Here is a 22,196-nt window from a genome sequence, read left to right on the forward strand (position 1 = left end):
GGCCAGGTCTAGCTCTGCCCCTTTGGGCAACCTTTTCCCTCTGTATATCCCTGAGCACTTGCTGTCCAGCCCCCCACTGCCCTCCCGCAGTCTTACACGCCCAATAAGGGTGTTGGTTACCCAAGACGGGTTTAGGACACTGGACTCCATGAACGCTCCCTGTACTGGTCTTCAATTGCACCTGATAGTATCATCTGCCACTATCAGTACATTCCTCCAATATGGAGTAGCAGGGGGATTGGATCAGGGTATGATATTCGAAGGTACAATAGATTTGCCTCCCTATACATTGAGTCTTATAGCACCTACTGCACTCCGAGCTGTTCCAGGGTATTCGGAGGAGGATCCCTAAGATGGAGTACCATCCCATGGGTTTTAAGATTTTGAACATCCTGGTGCCGATAAAGGCAGAAGGATCCCAGAAATTGCGGTAGTCCCTTTGCCCAAATTACAAACCTAAAGAGTCTGACTTCAGAAAAACACGTAGAAACATGCAACACACCACAACCCATATCCCTTCCTCACATGTAAAGATGCTTTACATGTGAGGAAGGGATATTTACATCCAACCGAGTTAAGTACACTACTGAGGCCCTTTAAAGAGTTCTCCTAGGGTCAAGTGGGTATCAGAATGTCTGCGTCGTATTTTAAGTTTGAGGAGGCTCAACGAAGAACACTGCCATTCCTCAGTTGGTGGTTCAACCTTCTTAAGCCTGGAGCAATATACCCACGACTTAAGACCCTCAACTTTCGCCGCCGTAGGGGTGCTGAGTAGAACCTGTCATGGCGCTGACCACTGGGGTTCAGTTGCCTCTGGATCCAGTTCCTTCACTCGAACCCAAGATCCAGGGGGCACACACGGTATGGATGACAGATGTTGGAGAGGTAATGCAGCGGCAACCTGGGAATGTAAATCAGACAGGACCTGCGACAATTTACGACTATACAGAGAGACGTTTCCCTCCCCACCCGTGAGCTCCTGTGGATTCTGTTGTACCAACATGAAGGGCCTTCTGTACAGAATTTCGAAAGGAGAGAGACCGAGTTGTGAGCTTGGTGAGGCTCGGACATGAGCTACCACTAGGGGTAGGATTTTAGGCCAGGCAAGGGACGTCTCTTGGCAGAGTTTGGCTATTTGGGTTTTCAGGGTACGATTGGCCCTCTCCACTTTTGCCGAGGCCTGGGGTCGGTAGGCGGAGTGTAGGTGCCAAGGGATCTGGAGGTTTTTCGCAACCCCTTGTACTATATTAATGATGAAATGAGGGCCGTTGTCACTCTCGATGCTTCGGGGAAGCCCGTGTCAGGGCACTAAGTCCTCTGTCAGATGCTTCACTACTTCTGAGGCCTTCTGGAAGGAGGTAGGAAACGCTTCAATCCACCCTGAGAACATATCTACAAAAATTAGCAAATTTTTGTTCCTGCCATATCGCGGCAGTTCGGTGAAGTCGACTTGCCATGCTTCCCCTGGATAGGTGGCAGTCCGCAGGTGTCCTGATGGTACGGGGAAGGAACCTCGGGGGTTATTCTCCTGGCATAGTGTACACCCAGCTGAGATTTGGCGGGTGATGGCCCTCAACCTTGATTGCAGTATTGTTGCTGGAGCCAATGGGCCAGCGATTTTGGCCCCCAATGTGTGGACAAATGTCCATGCCTCACGACATGCCACAGGAGATGTTTAGGTAGTTGGATCCAGTGGCGGACGACCCACCACCCTTTCTCCCATCGGCCTCCCTTTTCTAAAACATCGTGCTGATCATAAAGAGGTGGGAGGTCCTCGTGCGGGAAGGAAGAGAGGAGTGACAGGATCCGCTGGGATTCTTGGGTAGTTCCTTCATGGGCCATCTGCCTTGCAAAAAAGTCAGCTGCCCAGTTGCCTTTTGCAACCCAAGAGTCCCCTGCCTGATGGCCACGACAATGGACAATGGCCAGTTCTTTTGGTCTTCGTATTGCACTCATAAGTTCCTCCAGTAGGATCCTGAATTTCAATGGCTTCCCATCAGGCCCACGGAAACCCCGGGCCTTCCACAAAGCACAATGCGTATGGGCCGCCAGGAAGGCAAAGCGGCTATCAACAAAAATGGTCACTCGCAATCCCTCAGATAGCTCGCACACCTTGATGAGTGCCAACAGTTCGGCCGCTTGGGCAGAGAAATGGGTCAGCAGCTTTTCCCCATACAGCAAGCCATCTTCAGTAACGATGGCGAAGCCTATGTGACGAACTCCATTTTCCACGAACGATGACCCGTCAGTCCATAGACACCCATCCGCCCGTTCGAGGGGTTCCGTGACTAGATCTGGGCGGATGCCCACCACGGTCTCGAGGGCCTGGAGGCAATTGTGTGACTGGCTCGGCGCTTCAGGTACAGGCAGCAAAGTGGCGGGGTTGAATTGATTGGTGCGGCACAGGGAAACGTTCTCCTGCTCTAGGATCAAGCTCGTGTATTTGGATACCCGGGCCACAGTAGCCCAGGCAGGTAATTTCTGTTCCAACAGGGTGGCTATTGAGTGGGGGCTGTACACCCTCATAGGCACTCCTAGAGCTATCTTCCGGGCCTCCTGGATCAGAATAGCTGTGGCCGCCACAGCCCTTAAGCAAGCGGGCCAACCAAGGGTCACCGGGTCCAGAGTCCATGACAAATAGGTCACGGGCAACCGCTCCGCCCCCAGGTGTTGGATCAACACCCCCAGGGCATACCCTCGTCGTTCGGTAACATAGAGAGAAAAGGGTCGGCTCTGGTCTGGAAGCACAAGGGCTGTTGTTTGAGCTAATGCCTTTTTAAGGTCAGCCAAGGCCTGTCTGTGCTTTCCCGTCCAATCCCATGCCACATCCTTTTGAGTCAAGCCGTACAAGGGCTTAGCCATCAGGGAGTAGCCGGGTATCCACAGATGAGCAAACCCAGTAACACCCAGGAATGATCTCAGCTGTTTGAGGTTTTGGGGCTCTTGTAAGGCTGCCACCGCTTTTAAGTGACTAGGGTGTAGAGAGCGAAAGCCCTGTTTTATCACATATCCCAAGTACTGAACCTCCTGGGTAACCCATTGGGTCTTTCCCTTGGAGGTTGTGTATCCTCACTCAGCCAGATGGTTCAGAAATCCAATCCCAATTTGGGTGCATACCTCTCTCATCTCAGCTGCTAGTAGCAGGTCATCTACATACTGGAGGAGGGAGGCTGGGGCAGCCGAGAACTCTGCAAGATCTCAGCTTAAGGCCACTGTGAACACTGTGGGGCTATTCCTATATCCCTGGGGTAACCGGGTCCAGGTCAACTGAGTGGTCTGGTGGGTATAGGGCTCCTGCCATTCAAAGGCAAACAAAGGCTGGCTCTCCTGAGCTAGGGGGATGCAAAAGAATGTATCCTTTAAATCTATCACCATATACCAGACTTGTGACCTGGTTAGGGTGGTCAAAATGGTATATGGGTTGGCAACCACGGGGTGGAGGGGAACCACTCAGGTGTTTACCTCCCTCAGATCCTGGACAAACCTCCAGGTTCCATCAGGATTAGGAACTGGAAAAATAGGGGTGGACCATGGTGACTCACACACTACTAGTAATCCAGTTTGTTGAAACAAGGAAATGAGGGGCTGAATCCCTTTCCTAGCATTTTGCAAAATGGGATATTGCTGGATGGCAACAGGCAGGGCCCCAGGCAACAGTTTAGCCTGGTGGGGGATAGCGAATTTGGCGAATCCAGGGGTTCCGGAGTACCAAATATTCGAATCCACCAGTAATTCATCTAGGGCCAAGCTTGCTCTGCCCCCTTTACCCAGGAAGAGCACATAAGACTGATCAGGAGCAAAGGTCAAAACGGACCCGTTAGGGGAAAAGGAGACAGTTGCTTGTAATTTAGTGAGTAGGTCCCAGCCCAAGAGGTTCACGGGACACTCAGGCAGTATTAGGAAGGGGTGATCCATTCGGGGCGGAATTCCTGGGCCCTCCACTGGCAAGGGGGTGGTCACGATGGCTTGCCAATCTTCTCCCGATATCCCGGTCATGGGAACCTGACATCCCGAATATGCTTGGGAAGGAGCGTCACAGAGGACACTGAAAGTTGCCCCCGTATCAATGAAGAATTTACATAACTTTCCCCCAATTTCCAACTCCACCAGGGGCTCGGGGGAGGAGAGAAGAGGACTGCCCCTGGAGGAACGTCAGAAAGAATTGGGCATGTCCTCTACCTCCCCCTGAAACTGTTGAGGTTTTCCTACTAACGATTAAGACTGCTATTGTACCTAATCATTTTGGCCCGGTGAAGAGGTTGTATTTGATTGTCTCCTTTCACGTGCTTCATGCAAATCACCTGGGGGGAGGATCCTGCCCGGACTTGTTTCTTACTTCCTCTTTTTTCTCTCTGCCGATATGTAGCAAGCCAGGCTTGCTCTCAATGAGAGCTAAGTCCTTTAAATATGTTTTGCTTTTGTTTTGCTTTCTGTAAATAAATTATTTTTATAGAAATGCCTGGTGTGTGACTTTTCTGATCTCTCCTGGGCTAAAGGCTTTCCCAGCATTCTGCCAACAGAAACATCTGACGAGGTGGCCCTCCCTTCCAGGGTCGTGGGGGTGGGCCTGGCGGCCCCGATTCTGGGGGCATTCATTACGCCAATGCCCCACTTGCTTACAGAGGGCACACTGGTCCCTCCCAAGGGGTGCTCGGAAACCTCCCCGTGTAATTGGGGGTCTAGGCTGCCATGGACGGGGGTCTTGATCTGAAGAGGGGCACGGGGGGGGGGGGCTCTGGAGGGTGACAGCCAATAAATGCACCTGATGGTGCATTTTCTTCTCCTCCTCCTCCTCCTCTTCTTCCTCATCTTGGAACGCATATGCAGTGAAGGCCAACTGAATCAGTTTCTCTAGGCTCTCTGCGGTGGGGGCCTCCAACTTCTGCAATGTTCTCCTTACGTCTGGGGCCGACTGCCCTATGAAGGTCATTTTTAAGATAACCTCACTGCCAGGGGCATCCGGGTCTACTGGTGAAAACTATCCTTCAGACAATGAAGGAAATCAGTGGGAGATTCTTTTGGCTCCTGCAATGTCTGGTGAACCTGGTGGAAATTCACTGTCTTGGGGACTCCCGTTTTAAGGCCCTGGAGGATGGCCTGTCTAGCATGATTAAGGGCCATAAGGCCATGCAGGTTATTAGCATCCGCCTCGTATGTCGGGTTCAAAAGCACGTGGGGCAATGGCCAGGCAGCGTCGGGATCGTGCCGTTCTGCTGCCGCAGCCTGTAAAGAGGCATGATGTTCACTAGCGGCTTTTAGGACTTGTCGTTTATCTTCAGCCCCTAAAAGGCCAGACAGCAAGGTAAAGAGATCAGGGACAGTGGGACGGTGGGTCGCTATTATCCGCTCCACTAAATCCACGTATCTTTGGGGTGATTCCCTGTAAGGGGGAAGACTTTCCTTCCAGTTAAAGAGGAGATCGGTGGTGGAGAAAGGGGTATGGATGAAGGTCAATCCATCCCCTGTCGGCACCTGCCTCAAGGGCGCCAGTAAGTGAGCCATCGAGGTTGAGGCATAGGGATGGCCAGAATGAGTGTGGGGAGGGCTAGAAAAATCAATAAGAGACTCTCCGGGTGCATGGGGTTCTACCGCGGCAGGAGAGGGTAAAGAGTCCTGAGGGAGGGGAGCAGTGGGCTGACAATATGGCGGAGGAAATTCCCTTTCCTCCTCATCTGTGGGGTCCAAACGGACCCTTGCCGGACAAGTAAGTGCTGTTTTATCCACCCTTTCCCTAGGGTTACACTTATGCTGTAGATCCTTTCGTTCAGCTAAATTCGAAAAGAACTCCAGATAGTCTTGTTCCTCCGTTTTCCCTTGGGTTGCCAAAAAGACCTCCATATCATGTATAATTTCTTCCAATAGGGTCCCGCCAGGCAGCCATTTTCGGCAGCCTGTCCCTAGGAAGTAGCGCGGCCAAACATGGCTGCACAAGAACCTCAAACTGTCGGGCTTCAAATTCGTTTTGTATGCCAATTGGGGATATAGTTCCTTAAAATGCTTTAATACACACGATAGGGGGTTATTTTCCTCACCCACTGGTTTCCCGGGCTTTCCTCAAGTCTTTTCCCTCAAACTTGAAGCTTCATTACCCATCTTCCTCTGTTAGGTCCTTATTTCTCCACCCTTGGGAAGTTTCTCGGGCCTTTCCGTCAGCTCGAGGTGCGGGCCCGTCGGCCTTTTCAACCACTGCCCCCTCCCTTTTCTACCTTGGAGAAATATAAAATATAAATGCCTTACCTGCACTGAGTATCCTGGCTCCCCAATGTGTTTTCTGCCCCCCCCCTTTTAAAAATATGTGTTGTTTTGGCGTTTGGGTTTGGAATCCACAAGGTCTGCTGCCCGTCCCTATTCAACGAGGTGGCCGAACAATTGGTCCAGGGCGCGCCACCACATTGTTGCTTACCGAGGGCGGTTTTCCCCGGGATCCGCAGACGAAGGCGAACCGACCTTAAAGGTCGGTTTCATGGCCCGAAGGAATTTGCCTTCGAGCCCCACGTTGGGCGCCAGAAATGTAGGGTCCCAACATCTGAAGTACCTTTACTTCCCAATGTAGACACTTCTGTCCTAACAGCCAGGAACCACACTGAGACAAGGAATAGGTCTCTAGTGTTTTATTACTGCTACATAAACAGAAAATCCTAACAAACTGAAGAAGCGTGGGAAAAACTCAGACAGATAAACCCCAAAGGCTAAGGCGGGCCCGATCTGTGTCTCTTGGAATGGCTACCTAATTCCTCAGTGCTACGCATGCGCTTTACAGCCTGGATGGGAGCCCCCTGCTCGCCATCCTTACTCATGACATCTTCAGACAACACATATTTAACTTCAACAACAGTTTATTTGATCAAACAAACGGCTGGGTGTTCAATACAGGCTTCGCTTGGGAAACCGCATGACCCACACACGATGGAGGTATTGGGAGCTTTTATACGTGCCTGAGATGTGACGCATGTCCCCTGAGGGGTGGCATGGTCCAATCACAAAGCTACCCTCAGGTCTTTGCCCCGGCTCAACAGCAATTTGCTTGTCTCCTCTGTCCCAGTGCAAGCATATTACAAAAGCGAGATAGCAATAGTTAGATCGGCTCTTCACCCACTTGCCAAAAATGATGAGGCTGAAGCAGCAGGATGAGAGAGGTTGGTGAGATGGGACGTACTGATCAAATGGGGGGTGGGGGGGAACTCCATTGCATTTCCTGTTGCCACAGCATCTCCCCTGGAAGAGCCCAAGGAGGAATGATCCAAATTCTGGCCTCACAAACAAGAAGGCTGCTTTTGGTGCCCCGTCCATATGTAGAGTGCACAGCCTTTGGAAGAAGGGCTTCAGAAGTGGGGCAGACTTAATCTGGGGAGCAGCAGTTCTTGAAGCGAGTCCAACTTCTATACCAGCATGTTTCTGTTTTTTACAAGAAGCCTCTGTGATCTCCCAGATATCATTTGCCATTTGGAAAACACTACTCTTCTATAATCTGGCAGGCGCTGATTTCCATGAGAGTTGCTACTTTGCAGCAATAGCCTCCTAAGCTTATGCCCTCCAGAGCAACTGAGGCAAACACCCACCAGTTTCCTTACCATGATCTCTCTACCATAATGTGCAAACATTCAGTTAATCTCAGCCACTCCGTTCCCTGTCTGGAGCTCTGAAGTTGCAAAGAACACATAACAGAAGCAGCAAACAACATCTGTCTTTCTGTTGATACTTAAGTTTAGAAACACCCAAACTGCTCAGTCTTTGCTCAGAAGTCTGACCCAGGCTATACCATAAGCTGTCAAAGGCAGAATGAGCCCTGCCTCTCTTGCTGGGGTCTACGCAAACAATTCATCTGCAGCCTCAATTTAAGGAAAGATGTTCAGTGATTCCAGAATCCATTTCCCTTGGCCAACGACTGCCTGTCATTCTAGGACAGCCAGGATTATAATGGCAAAGTGGGTGCCCATTCCTTCGCCTACACAGACATGCTGGTTAATGCATAAATTATTTATTTACATCCAGGTTTAATTTTGCAGAAAATTTACCAAGTCTTCACCTCGGAGTACCCATAAAGTCTCCTCCAAATCATGCTCAAACCACTGAGACTACCCGGACACCACCATGCCACTTTCTTGACAATGACATAGCAGTGATATGCTTTTGCTTTCGTTATTTCAACTTCACTGAGTACTGTATATAGTCCAGGTACCAATCAGATCTGACCCTACTTAGCTTCTGAAGATCAGCATATCTCAGAATCTAGCTTCAAAGCTAGGGCTCAGCCTTGGGCATCTGCAGAATACCTCTCTCTTCCTGATATTCATCCTTGTATATCTGAAATAGAGATTCAAGGGATGTATGTGTATGTGTGAATTAAACTCTGATATTTAATATGTGTTACAGCTTTGCCCTAACAGCATAAAGTCTACCACTTATTCATAACAACACACTTATTTTGCACAATGAGGGCATGTGGATAATCAGAATTTATTTCCTTTTACCAAAATGCTAGGACAATGGCATGGGTGTCTAACCACAATGATCTCATGTTGCTCACCCCCCTCCTTCCAGTAGATGTCCATGGATGAGAGACAATAAGATAATCACTTTTTCAAATAGCCCAGAGGCACAATAAGCCATTCTAAGCCTAGGTCAGAAGGTGGATCATTATTCTGATAGGTCACCCCATTCGGCTTTATTCCTATTGCTCTTAGCCTCAATGTTATTATGATGATGGTGGAGGATGATTTATATAATCACAAGGCACTTGCTTTTTTCATGTCCTCTCTCAGTGCTGGTGAGTTGCTAAGGCATTTCCCTCGTACACATTCTACTCCATTTTCCCTTCCCAAAGCAATTGGGCATTAAAATGTAAATCCATTTGACCAAACTCAAGTTACAGAGCAAAGGCAATGCTTTCACAACTGCGACCAACACATTTGTTTCTGTGAGCTTACTTTGCTGTTGATATTTAAAAGGACTCTAATATGGGCTGAACGTGCCTGTTCTCATGATTTACTGTCTGGTAACCAGATACCCTATAGACGACATGCAACAATGCTTCCATCAAACGGCACAGGCATTCACTGAAGCTGAGCACAAAAACCATTTTGTTCTACTGGATGCATGTGCTGTAAATGAATGTGATTCATACTGAAATCCAAGGGAAGTCCTTGCGCTGACATCAGATATTGCAGAGATCTCCCCCACCCATCTGTGTGGATTCAACTTTAATTCTGCCTTTTGCAAATATTTGTTAGTTTGGTTTATTTCTTTCTTCCAAGGCCCTAAGGTGGCTACAATGGCAGTCTCCCTGCACTTTAACCCCACAAAAAGGTACACCATCTTGTGGGGTCAGTTGAATGGAGAGAGAGTGTCACCCACTGGTTTTCCATTGTTGAGGGTAGACTTGTACCTAACATCTTAATTACTACACCACACAGGAAACATGAATGACAGGGCACTTCCACACAACATCAGTTCCAGAAGTGTGCATTTGCATGTCCTCAGCTGGCTTTGAGAACTGAGCTGGTTTTTCTTGTCTCCATACTGGTTTATTTGATCACAGCTGCTGTTCTCTTGACAAAACATCAACTCTGCAAAACTTATGGGCAGTCCATTTCCATTTTCCAACAGATTTGAATGCTTGTCTTGCCCATCTCTGGAACTTTCATCCCTGACTTCAGTGCCCAGCTCCTTGCCTTGTTCTTTAGGATGCATCTTCCCCATTTCCTACTTAATCTATCTTTACCACAATTGGAGGTTGAAAAAAAATACCAACCTGCAACCCTTTCACCATCACAGCTTACTGTGGCAGTACTATGTGGCACTGTGGCACTGTGGCACACAGTGATGGTTGCTGTACAGTAAGGTAGCTTCCCATCATACCAACTGCTCAGTCTTCAGGGAATAAGCAAGTGAATGGACACAGCATGTACCGAAAATATGGTGGAAAAGGGGTTGTAACCATTTATTTCTTCTCCTTTTTTAACGGGATGGAAGGGAGAGGATTCCTGTTGCTCAAGACTGTTGACACAGAAGGCAGAATGACTTTTTTTGCACTCTCCTATAGGTCAGTGGGTTGGTTTATCGTGATCTTTGTGAGTGCAAAATGCTTCAAGGTCAGCAGAAATAAGCACTAGAGATGTGTGATTTGGCAATAATGGAAGTCATAATCCAACAATATGGAGAACACCAGCTGCAGCTGGGAAAGGCTACCTTGAGACCCAAGGAGATTGCTGATTCCGACGAGGTCTGAAAGTAACTTTTTAATGTTCTACCACAGGAATAAGCTACCTTTTGGGGCAAAGGGCGTTTTGGGACTTTGGAAACATGGGGAGGGCAAGCTCACAAAGTAGTTGCCATGGGAGACTTCCCTATTCACACCATGGCTGCCCTATTGGGCATGAGTAGATACACAATAGCTTTTTACAGAAAGCAAAGGTCAAAGACATATCTGCAAATAAGTTCATTGTTTTGCCACCTGCTACCTTCCTATTTTATTATTTTTTTATGGGGCAGTGTCTTCGCCAAAATAAGAATTTAAGAATCCTTCCAAGGGGTGGCAAACAGGGGGCACTTTGCAATTTGCCATCCCTAGTCATGCCCAGTGTCAAAGAAGCCCCATCTTCCAGTAGCCCTTCATGATCTCTGTGGCATTTGCTGTGGACAATCAACCAGTTTACTGCTGCTGTGCCCCATTTCATATCTACACGGCTTGACAATCATGTGACCTGGCAGATTATCAGCTGAACAAAAGGTAGCATCAAAGGGTTGCCATGGAGACTGGTTGGCAGCTGGAATGTCTCCGGCATTATGTAGAGATAAAAGGGGGAGGCCCAGAGGGAGGGGGAAGCCTATCCCTTGCTACTGTGATGTTGAAATCTTTTATTTTAGAGCACATCACCTGTAGAAATTTTAATGCAATTAATACCTTCCATTCAACATTTTTTCTTTTCCTAAAATCTCAATGGAGCTGCCTTTGCAATCTGTAAATTGGAAGAACCGATTCAAATCATTTCCCTCCAACTTTTCACTCTTGCTCCTCCTCCTAAAATTAGCCTACCATCTGCTCAGTCCCACCTAATGCCAGCCAACAATTGGGTGTAACAGACCAGAACAAAAGCCAGAAAATAACAGGACAGAAATTAAACAGGTGTGGAAGATTGATACATACTAGTCTTACTGACCCCACTGAAAATCCTCTACAACTCCTTAGTTGCTTTGTTCCAAACAGAGCATCCTATCATTGCTGTTGCACCTATAAAATCAAAGGCAGCATTTTCTGTGCCTGTTAGATTCCTCTCCAGGTTTTTTGCCCCACAGGGAGCATACAGATTCCTACCAAATATTATTGGCCACATGTTGCTATTTGTGCAGAAAGCTGTAGCATTAGAATAAGCAGAGGGAAGGATTCCATAATCTATAGCCTACAGGTGAGTGCCAGACCCATTTCTGTGATCTCTAACTCACCAAAGATTGCACTGCCAAATTTTTCCAGCTAAACACCAATTCATAGTGCACACTTTTTGGCATTTGCTCTGATAAATACAACAAAGGTGTTAAAACTGAAAGCACAATCCTGAGCCCTAGAAACTAACTTCAGTAAGGAAGGCTGGAAATTTCAGTTCCATGCTTTCTGGATCCTCTAACTCAGGGTTTCTCAACCTTAGCAACTTTAAGATGTGTGGACTTCAACTCCCAGAATTCCCCAGCCAGCCATGCTGGGAGTTGAAGTCCACACATCTTAAAGTTGCTAAGGTTGAGAAACCCTGCCCTAACTGGAACCCAGTCTTACAAAAGGGGGCTTCCAGCCAAAAAATACGGTCTATCCTTGCAGTGTAGTTTAGTGGTGAAGGTGCTGGGCTGGGGGCTGGGAGACGCAGGTTCAATCCACCGTCAGCCATGGAGCTTCCTGGGTGATTTTGCACGATCTTAATTCACAGTGTTTTTGCTATGGGGAGAATGGGAGGATGGAAGAACTACTTGGATCTCCTGAAAGGCAGGATATAAACTGGAAAGAAGAATCAAGCTAAACTTGATAGCTGCATTCAGCTACCCAAAAGGAAACTCTGGAGAGGATAATTATGAACTATTTCCTATGGCCACAGAAATGAGGATGAGAAACAATGTGTCTAAGTTGCAGCTACCTGGATTTCATTTAAATATAAGGAAAAACTTCCTGAGGGTAAGATCCATACAAAGGTGGAACTATCTGCTTATGATGGTTGTGGATTCTCTATCTCTGGAAGCTTCTAAGAGGAGGCTGGGCAGCTGCTTCTCAAGGATGGTTTGATTTTCCTATACACTGCAGAGGGTTGGTCTAGATGATCCTTCTGGACTCTTCCAACTCTACCATTCTGTGATTCTACGAATCATAGCCTAAAACAACTCCAGAGATTTTGGGATTTCAAATCCAGAATTCCAGTCAAAATGGCTGTTAGGAACTGAATGCAGCCCCTGTACTTCCCACCCATATTTAAAGACCCACCAGGTTGGGAAAGGTTTTCCTAAGGGTATGTTCTATCTGCAACTACTCCCATGAAGACTGGACAAATGAGGAGAGAGATAATCTTCTGTTCTGCCCCATCACCTTTTAGCATGTTCCCAGAATCTTTCACCCATCCTTTCTAGCAGAGATTGCCCGATGCTTAGCAGGGCTGTGGCTAATCCATTTCACAACCACTTAGATTCAAAATCCTCTGAACAGCCTAGGAACCAGTTGATCCAAAGAGATCCCAGAGTGTTTTGATTGCAGCAGATATCCCGGGAGTCCTCCATTATTGAGATGTGATTAACAGGACCAGCAGCTGTCTACCCCAGCAAAGCCACAAACCTTTTACCTTATCGTTTCCCCACAGTCTATTCCTCATCTCCCATAATCTCATCTCTGCTCCAGATTGACAGTGCAATCACATGAATTAATGCTGTAGACTAGTGAGATTCTAGGTTCCAGTTCTATGTTCTCATAAGGTCAAAATGCTCTCTAGAAATCCAGTGGCACTCTATTACTCATTGGCAACGAAAGAAAGGTGTTTAGGAGCCTGCATCCTCTTGGAGCTCCACCCACTTTCCAGATAGCTGGTGGAGGAGCATCTCTTAGAGATGTGAGGTTAACACATGGCAAATTTAGAGAGAAAAGGATGCAACTATATAACCTAGGAAACTGAGGGCTGCATTCTCTCTCTCTTTTTCTTCTGTTCTGTTAGCTAACCTTTCAATATCAAAGTTAGGTTACGTGTTTTTCACATACAATCAGTGGCTTGTTTGTAATTTTAATGGTTGTGTGTCCACACATCATGCATATGATCTGTCCTGTGATGACTGAGATTTGTGCTAATTAATCAGTCACAGAACTTCACTTACAGCTGCTTTTGTATTTGGTATTGTTAACTTCAGAAAAAATATTGGCTTATCTTTCCTATGTAGCAGGAAAACTGTGTATTCCTAACCAGTCATTTAGGCAATTCTCCACTGGCAAACAAGGGGCAAAACCTGGTGGCTGCAACAGCTGCCTTTTCTCCTGTCTGTTATGCTTTTCTCAGCAACCTCCACTGGAAGCTGGCATAAACAGGCATTCCAGGACCCAAGTCTCTGGTAAGTTGGTTTATTGCAAAAAAGTTAAAGAAGCCCTTCTGAAAAAAATCCACCAGTCCTATTTAAATTCTTGTTCCTTTTTCTCTTTAGGGAATGGTTCCACCAGTCTCTTGTTTGGGGGATGGATTAGGCTGGTTTCAGGCTTCTTATCTTGTGAGAACTGGTTCTCACACCCTCCCTGGAGAAATTCCATTGCCTCATTTTCCCCTAACTTTACCTAGACTCTAGAGGAGAAAAACACAGCCCAGGGATGCATGTGGCCTGCCAACACATTCCTTTAGTCACCTTCAAAGCAGCCCTCAAAGAGATGGGTCCAAAAATATGGGACCTTTTTGCAGCTTTTAAAGTTAGGTGGGCTTTAAGGGTCAAAAAGAATAGCTGCAGTTACTTACAGCCTCTTCAAACTCCAGAACCCCTCCCCAAATAGGTCTTGGTCCTGTCCATCTTTGAAATGTGGGCCTCGACATTCTGTTACACCCCCCTTAGTGGGGGTGTTAGACAGACAGAATTTATGCACAATTAACCTAGAAGTTGGGAATGCGAGCAAGTGTGCCCTTTACTGCATAAAATTGCACTTTAAAGAGTCTAGTGGTGATGAATCTCAGTCCTTGTCAAATTCTCCTATGAAGGCAAATTCAGGAAACAAGAACCACTTGGATTCCTGGAAAAATCTTTACTGCTAGTTGGGTATTGCAACAGAATCTTGAAATCCTGCCAAAACCATTCTCCAACTCAACTTACAGCTAGCATAATTAAGGCAGTGTCTTTTTTCTCATGCTTTCCCCCTCCCCTGGGCTGAGATGTCTCTTTGGCAAGTGTCCTGTTTCCTCACCCAAGTTCCCAAGCTGTGCTAGGTAGTCTATCAAAGGCCTGCAGGCCAGCTTCAACCTATCATGACTCTCCAATCAGTCACAGCACCTCTGCAAAAGAGAACTGACCGCAGACCTGTTGGCAGAGTGCTGGAAAGCATTTGGCCCAGGAGAGATCAGAAAAGTCACACACCAGGCATTTCTATAAAAATAAATTTATTTACAGAAAGCACAAAAACATATTTACAAGCTTGTGCATTTTCACAGGCTCTCAGAGAGCTGCTTACTGGCTGCAAGGCTAAAAGAAAACTGAAACTAAAACAAGTCCAGGCAAGGTTCCTCCCTTCAGGCAATACAACTATTAACACCTAAACTGAGGACAATTAAATTCGACCTCTTCACCTGGCCAGAATAATTAGTTACCATAGTAACCTTAATCTGTAGCAGAAAAAAATATACCAACACTCCCCTTTTTATGCTACAGAATGAGATGCAGACCAGTTTGCTTTGTTAACTCTTTGTGTCCTGGTACAGCAAGAGGTTTGGTTAAAATATCAGCAATCATGTCTTTTGATTCACAATATTTCAACATTATTTCTCCTTTGGCTATCATATCTTTGATATATTGATATCTAATATCGATATGTTTTGTCCTATTCTTGCAGGCTTCAGATTTTGCCATAGCAATGCAAGCTTGATTATCCTCATAAACAGTTATAGGCTGGTTCACTTCCATGCCTATGTCTTTTAACAAATGTTTAAACCATATAACCTCATTACAGGTTTGTGTTAGAGAATAAAACTCTGCTTCTGCAGTGGAAAGAGCAACAAGTGTTTGCTTTCTAGAATGCCAGCCTAAGCTTGACCCAGCAAATTGAATTAAAATCCCAGAAGTGCATTTCCTGTCACTGACATCTGCTCCCCAGTCAGAATCGGCAAAAGCCTGTAATTCCTCTGTTCCACAGGCATTTAGCTTCAGGCAATAATTCTTTGTTCCTTGCAAATACCTCATTAACCTCTTCAATGCTGCTTTTCCAGTAGATGTAGGCTTCTTTACCTGTCTACTTAAAATGGCCACAGAATTTGAGATATCTGGGCAAGAGTGATTTGCAATGTACAGTAAACTTCCAATTGCAGATCTATATTTCTCTGCCTCAGTTAATTGAGTTTCTCCTATATCTTTCTGAAAATCTGTTATCATCGGAGTAGAGACTGGTTTACAGTCTTGCATATTAAAATCCTCTAAGAGCTTTTGAATTTTACTATGTTGGCTAAACAGAAAACTACCATCCTTCTCCCTGTGTATTTCCAAGCCTAGGTAATTTGTTACTGTTCCAAGGCTTTTTAATGTGAAATGGCTTTTCATGCAGGCTTCAAAATCAAGCCTTTGTTTTTCTGTTGGTGTGAACAGCAGCAAATCATCCACATAAATGCACAGATACATACAGCCTTGTTTGTGTTTCTTCATATATACACATGGATCTGCTTTTCCTTTTCAAAACCAAAATTCTGCAGTTTTTCATCTAATTTTTGGTTCCAGGATCTAGCAGCTTGTTTTAACGCATAGATTGACTTCTGCAGTTCACAGACCAGATTCTCCCCTTTTTCATAGCCAGAGGGTTGCTGCATGTATAATTTGTGGTCTAAATCACCATAGAGAAATGCAGTTTGAATGTCATAGTGATGAACTGACATTCCTTTGAGTGCAGCAATTTTTAACAGTAATCTAATTGATTCACCTTTAGTAACTGGTGCAAAAGTCTTGTCAAAGTCTAAATCTTTCCTTTGAGTGAACCCTTTTGCAACTAACCTTGCTTGTCCAAGACATGGAGCAAAAGGACCAATAATGTCAGAGTGTACAATTTCCAAAGGTCTAGTTGTAACTCTGTCACTGTGCTTACTCACAGGAGCTTTTAGTGTTTTGCATTCTTTACAAACTACATAATCTAAGTATTTGTCACAGGGTTTTATCTTTAGGTCAGCACACAGCTGTGGCATTTGTGCTATATACTTGAAATTAGCATGACCAAATCTTCTGTGCATCAGGTGTATACATTGGTCATGATATGGAGTGTTGCCAACTGCAGCCTTGCAGCTTGGCTTCCTTGCATTTTGCACAATGTACAAGGAGTCTTTTAACATACCAGTAGCACACAATTTCCCATTTTTACGTATCTCACAACCATTTTTCTTAAATGTTATGACATACCCTGTTGCAGCTAATTGTGCCACAGATAAAAGGTTTGATTGTAAATTTGGCACATACAGTATACCTTTTACAGTTTTTCCCAAGCAGGATAAATACAAGTCAACTTGTCCCATAATTTTGGTCACAGACCCATCAGCCAAAGATACACTTTGTCTGTTTGTTTTAGACAGTGACACAAAAGAGCTTTTACAATTACATAAATGACAACTGGCCCCAGAATCTAACACCCATACATCAGAATTACCCTTCTCAGCAACCTGTGCAATATGGGTTGTCTGAAGAGCCTTCTTCTGTGCTGCCCTTGTGTTCTTCTTCTCTGTCTTTTTACTCTTGGGTCTCAAGGCACAGTCTTTCTGCAAATGTCCAGCTCAACCACAAGTGAAGCATCACTGGCTGGCTAGTGCTGTGGCTTCAGCTTCTTTTCCCTTCTTTCCCCTAGTTTTCTGGTATTGCAGCTTTCCAGAAGAGATGGGGGGGGGAGATCTTTCCTCTCTCTTCTCCCATTCAGCGAGTACGCACTGTGTAACATACGATGGGCTGAGGTCTGCTTCAGGCATAGCCTCCAGGGTACAAATCAGCATGTCCCACATTTCATTCAGTGAGGACAGGAGGATATAGGATTTTGTGAGAGGTGTAAATTCCATTCCTCTCTCCTGCAACTCAACAATATAATGCAGGTGCTCAGGAAGGCTATCTCCTTCTGCCAGGTAGGCTTTGTACAGCTTTTTTGTCAGGGTAACTTTACTCCCTGCTGTTGCCTTTACAAACAAGTCTCTCAAAGCATCCCAAAGTTGCTTTGCAGACTGCATACCTCTCATGTGGACTAGCTGATTGTCCTCAACTCCCAGGATAATGGTGGCTCTAGCCCGCTCATCCTGTCTCAGCCATTCAGCACTGGGATTTTGTGGGGGGTTGCTCACCAATTGGCAGTCAAAGATTCTCTCTGCAAAGATACATCTCCATCTTCAGGGCCCAATTCAAATAGTTGGTCTCTGATAGGTGCTCCAGAGGCGTTGCTGAGGGCTAGGAGGTAGCCATGGCTTCTTCCTTCTTTTGCAAGTCACCTCAGCTGGCTTCTTTGTCCTGTAGACCGGCAGTTCCTGGAAAATCTCCAGGTGGCTCCAAAGAAAATCTTCACAGGTCTTTGCTACCTGCCTTTAAATTGTGCATGAGGTGTGGAGCTGATCTCTCTATTCTCTCTGGGGTTTTACTGGACTTACTGGGTTTACTGGGCTGCTTACTGGGCCCATAACCTGTTGGCAGAGTGCTGGAAAGCCTTTGGCCCAGGAGAGATCAGAAAAGTCACACACCAGACATTTCTATAAAAATAAATTTATTTACAGAAAGCACAAAAACATATTTAAAAGCTTCTGCATTTTCACAGGCTCTCAGCGAGGAGAGACCTCTCTCAGAGAGCTGCTTACTGGCTGCAAGGCTAAAAGAAAACTGAAACTAAAACAAGTCCAGGCAAGGTTCCTCCCTTCAGGCAATATAACTATTAACACCTAAACTGAGGACAATTAAATTCGACCTCTTCACCTGGCCAGAATAATTAGTTACCATAGTAACCTTAATCTGTAGGAGAAAACAATATACCAACAAGACCAGCCATGCCCAACGTGCATAACCCAGCATCAGCAGCAACACCTGTGGAATGACCAGAAGTTCCACTTTATTCATTTATTTTGGGGGTGAAAGGGGGCCACCCTGGGCAAAGCAACAACATGGTATCATCCTCAAAGTGGACAGACCTGCAAATGATCCATAGAAAACAATGAACCTCACCTGGAGGATGCAAGTGCTACCTATCAGTTACATGCTGGTGATGTTGTGATGCATGTATGAACAGGGTGGAGCTTGCATTGTGACACCATGATGCCTATTTTATCATTTACCCCTTTGTACCCCCACAGAGATCTCCATGCAGGTCTGGCAATTCCAGTTTTTCCAACCATCAGATTTTAGAGTGAGTGAGTGGGTGGGTTTTCTTACACATTCTTTTTGGCAAATGTTGTAGTTTGCTTGAAACAGTAGCAAAGTGTGCATGCCACTGAAACTTGATGATGAGATTTCTAGGCAATAATCACAACAACAGAGTTTGGTGGCTGCACAGGGACCACCCATCCCTGACCCAAGGTATCCCAGAAAACAAATACAGCATACCCAATCCTTAAAGAATGAAAGAACCATCACTGGATCCTTTAAAGGAATGAAGTTTTGAAGGTCCATGGTTGCTCTCATTCTCAGTACTCCACAGGAATATCAGTGATTTACAATACTTGTCAAGATATTTAACAATGATTTCTCCAGATGCAGATGTGGACATGGTACAGCTGTTCCCTATTTCTAAGAGGTACACCTATCTGATGAGGGATTAAGATGGTGAGATAGTGCAATGAGACGGGGGTGGAATCAGTCAGAGAATCAGTGGCAGAACTAGGAAGTCAGTGCTGTTGAACAGTAATTAAAATTGGCTTTTACACCTTTCATTTTCTCTGTGTTCAGATTGATACCAATCAATCAAATACTATCTCTACCTTCCTCTCAAAAATAAACTACCTAGCAGGGGAGAGAGGTGGCAGGGAACGGCTTTTCCAAACTGGAATCTTTATAATGTTTTCAGCTCCCATCGGTTCCAGCCATGGTCCATCCCATTGAGGGATGGTGGGAACCAGGATCCAACACCTATCAGATTGAGGAAGATTGTCTTCATGCAGTGCCTCCTGAGGCTGAGGTTGCTGTCTCTTCTCCAAATGGAGAAAACCCAGTCTTTCCTCATTGGCCTGTCTTCTTCTTTGTCATGGCACCAAGGCCATTCAATGGGACATCAGTACTGCCGGGCATGGTAAAAACCTGGGTCTTACTCTAGCATTAGAGACTTGATAAGCACAGCTTCAGGGATGCGGTGGCGCTGCGGGTTAAACTGCTGAGCTGCTGAGCTTGCCGATCGGAAGGTCGGTGGTTCGAATCCGCGTGACGGGGTGAGCTCCCATTGCTAGTCCCAGCTCCTGCCAACCTAGCAGTTCAAAAACATGCAAATGTGAGTAGATTAATAGGTACCACTTCAGTGGGCAGGTAACGGCATTCCATTTAGTCAAGCCGGCCACATGACCACGGAAGTGTCTATGGACAAATGCGGGCTCTTCGGCTTTGAAACAGAGATGAGCACTGCCCCCTAGAGTCGGACACAACTGGACTTAATGTCAAGGGAAACCTTTCAGCACAGCTTCACCGTTGCCCCTCTACCCCATCCAAATTTAGCTCTATTACTGTATTGTGTTACTGTTGATCACCAAAAAGCTAAGCAGCCAGGTTGAACCTTGGTGCCTGGATGAGAGACCACTAGGAAACAATTACCTAGAGTGGGAAGTAAAATAAATAAAACAAAATCCCAGAAAACTTCCTTACTGTTGTCAAAAAAACCCACATGAACATATGCAGGAAGTCAGCAGGAACTAAACTCGACTCACAGGCTATCCTATAACCTTTTAAAATATGGTTTACTTTTATTTCACATCAGCGTAGATATGGCCTGCAACCATAACAAGAGTGGGCATGTTATAAAGAACTGCATAAAGAAGCAAATAAAATTATCTTCCTAGATTCCACCTTTGTGTTGATTTGCCAAGTAACCCTGAGTAACATCTGCATTCTTTATAAAGCCAGTACTGTACCAATTGCTAAAAAAACTGTTGATGTAGTTAAAAATAATAAAAAGTAAATTAACCAAGGAGAGTTTTGATTAATACCTTGTTTGCAAAATAATTGCAAATAAATCTAAGTGCCAAAGAATGTGCTGATACAGACCTATCTTATCATTCAGGCGTAGCAGATATTATTTCATTGAAAAATTAGGCTAACGAGCTGTTTTCTTTAAGGAAGAGTGAAGAATTCATTTCCTGGCTCAAATTTGTTAATTCATGCAAACCAGTCTTGTGCACAAAAGGCATTTTATAATAAAGTCATCTCCCCATCTGTGTTTATTCTTGCCAATGATTCTCCATAATTAAATAGGTTTCATTTACAAGTCATGTGCATTTTGGGAATTTTTTAATTTATTTTTATGTGCCTGGAATGTTCAGTGCAGCTACTTAAGCTCAGACTCTTATTGCAAATGATGCTTAAATCAGTTTATGCATTTTCCCATGTGTACAGTGAAAAAGGCTCATTCGTTTGGAATATAAATCTCATTTTTTAAAAGTTATTTTCTCTTGCTTCCTTCAACACTTTATCAGTATGTATGTATGTATGTATGTATGTATATATATATATATATATATAGAGAGAGAGAGAGAGAGAGAGAGAGAGTAAATTTCTAAGCTAAAAGGCATTTGTAAAAAGCTGAGAAATGTTCCTTATACTTTAGAATTCCAACATGGTCTGATCTAAAGGAGGGCTGAAAGAACTGAAGTCATCCTAGAAGGTGCAAGAATTGTAGGAGAACCACATCTGCCTACAATAACCCAAAATCAGAAGGAATCTGGTAGCACCTTTCCCGACTAACAAATTTCATTAAAAGGCATAAGCCTTTGTGAGTCGGAAAGGTGCTACCAGACTCCTTCTGATAGAAGATGCAGGAGCAATACAGTTTTCATTTCTCCCATAATGAAAGCTTTTGCTGTATGTTATACAGAACCTTTCATTATATATATGAAATTATGTGTTTTCAGAATTCAGAATAAATTTTATCTGTTCTCAGATCTGAATGTGTCTCTTGAGGGGAAACAGGTAAGACCTGAGAATTATGGCTTATTCCAGAGCAGGGTCTGTCAGAGCAAAGAACTCTTCTCTGATCTCTGCATCAGAAGCGTTCAGCCTAAGAGCCAACAAGTGAACCATATTCTCAGAAAAATTACTGCAAATAGAGTTTTGCAGCATTTTCTCTGGAGCAAAGAAGTAGTGAACTGGCCAAGGGGAGGAATTAGTTCCAGCTCTTGGAAGCCCCCTTCCTCTCCAAATGCCCAGGTGCTGAGGAGCCTTGGTGACATCTTCTCCCCATCTGTCATGAGTACTGATGGCGAGCAGGAGGCAGCCCCTATCCATGGGGGAAAACGCATGCGTAGTACTGAGGAGTTAAGCAGCCATTCAAAGAGACACAGATCAGAGCCGCCTTAACTTTTGGGGTTTATCTGTCTGGGTTTTTCCCACGCTTCTGCAGTTTGTTAGGATTTTCTGTCTAATGTAGTAGTAATAAAACACTAGAGACCTATTCCTTGTCTCAGCATGGTTCCTGACTGTCAGGACATCAATCCTAACAAACTCAACTACTCCCATTGAAAGAGGGAGGAACAAAAAAAAAAAAAAGGAAGAGACTTTTGGGAAAATGTCTTTGGAAAACCAGGAAATTTGGCAAGCCATCCAACAACTGGCAGCAGCATTGCAACAACATCAACAAGTAGATCTCCAGATCAACACATTACAAGCAGCCATGCTACAGTAGTTACAACAACCAGCTCCGATTACCCACAACCAGTGCCAGCAGCAGCAGCAGCAGCTCCGCCAGTAGTCTTGAGATCCCAGGGCAGTCTACCAGAGAAGTTTGGAGGAGAAGCAGGACAGTTGAGAACCTTTCTCACACAGTGCACAATGTTTTTCGACAGCAGACCGGCACA

General features: G+C 45.3%; 1 protein-coding gene across 1 annotated transcript; it reads right to left on the reverse strand.

The window, feature by feature from the left end:
* Positions 1-828: 828 nt before the first annotated feature.
* On the reverse strand, positions 829-4,930 carry LOC134501525 (uncharacterized). Its single transcript, XM_063309366.1, is given in 3 exon segments — positions 829-901; positions 1,709-4,113; positions 4,763-4,930. Coding segments are annotated over 3 exon segments (2,646 nt in total).
* Between the last annotated feature and the right edge of the window lie 17,266 nt (positions 4,931-22,196).

The sequence above is a fragment of the Candoia aspera genome, chromosome 7 (genome assembly GCF_035149785.1).
Source record: "Candoia aspera isolate rCanAsp1 chromosome 7, rCanAsp1.hap2, whole genome shotgun sequence".
NCBI classification, from domain to species: domain Eukaryota; kingdom Metazoa; phylum Chordata; class Lepidosauria; order Squamata; family Boidae; genus Candoia; species Candoia aspera.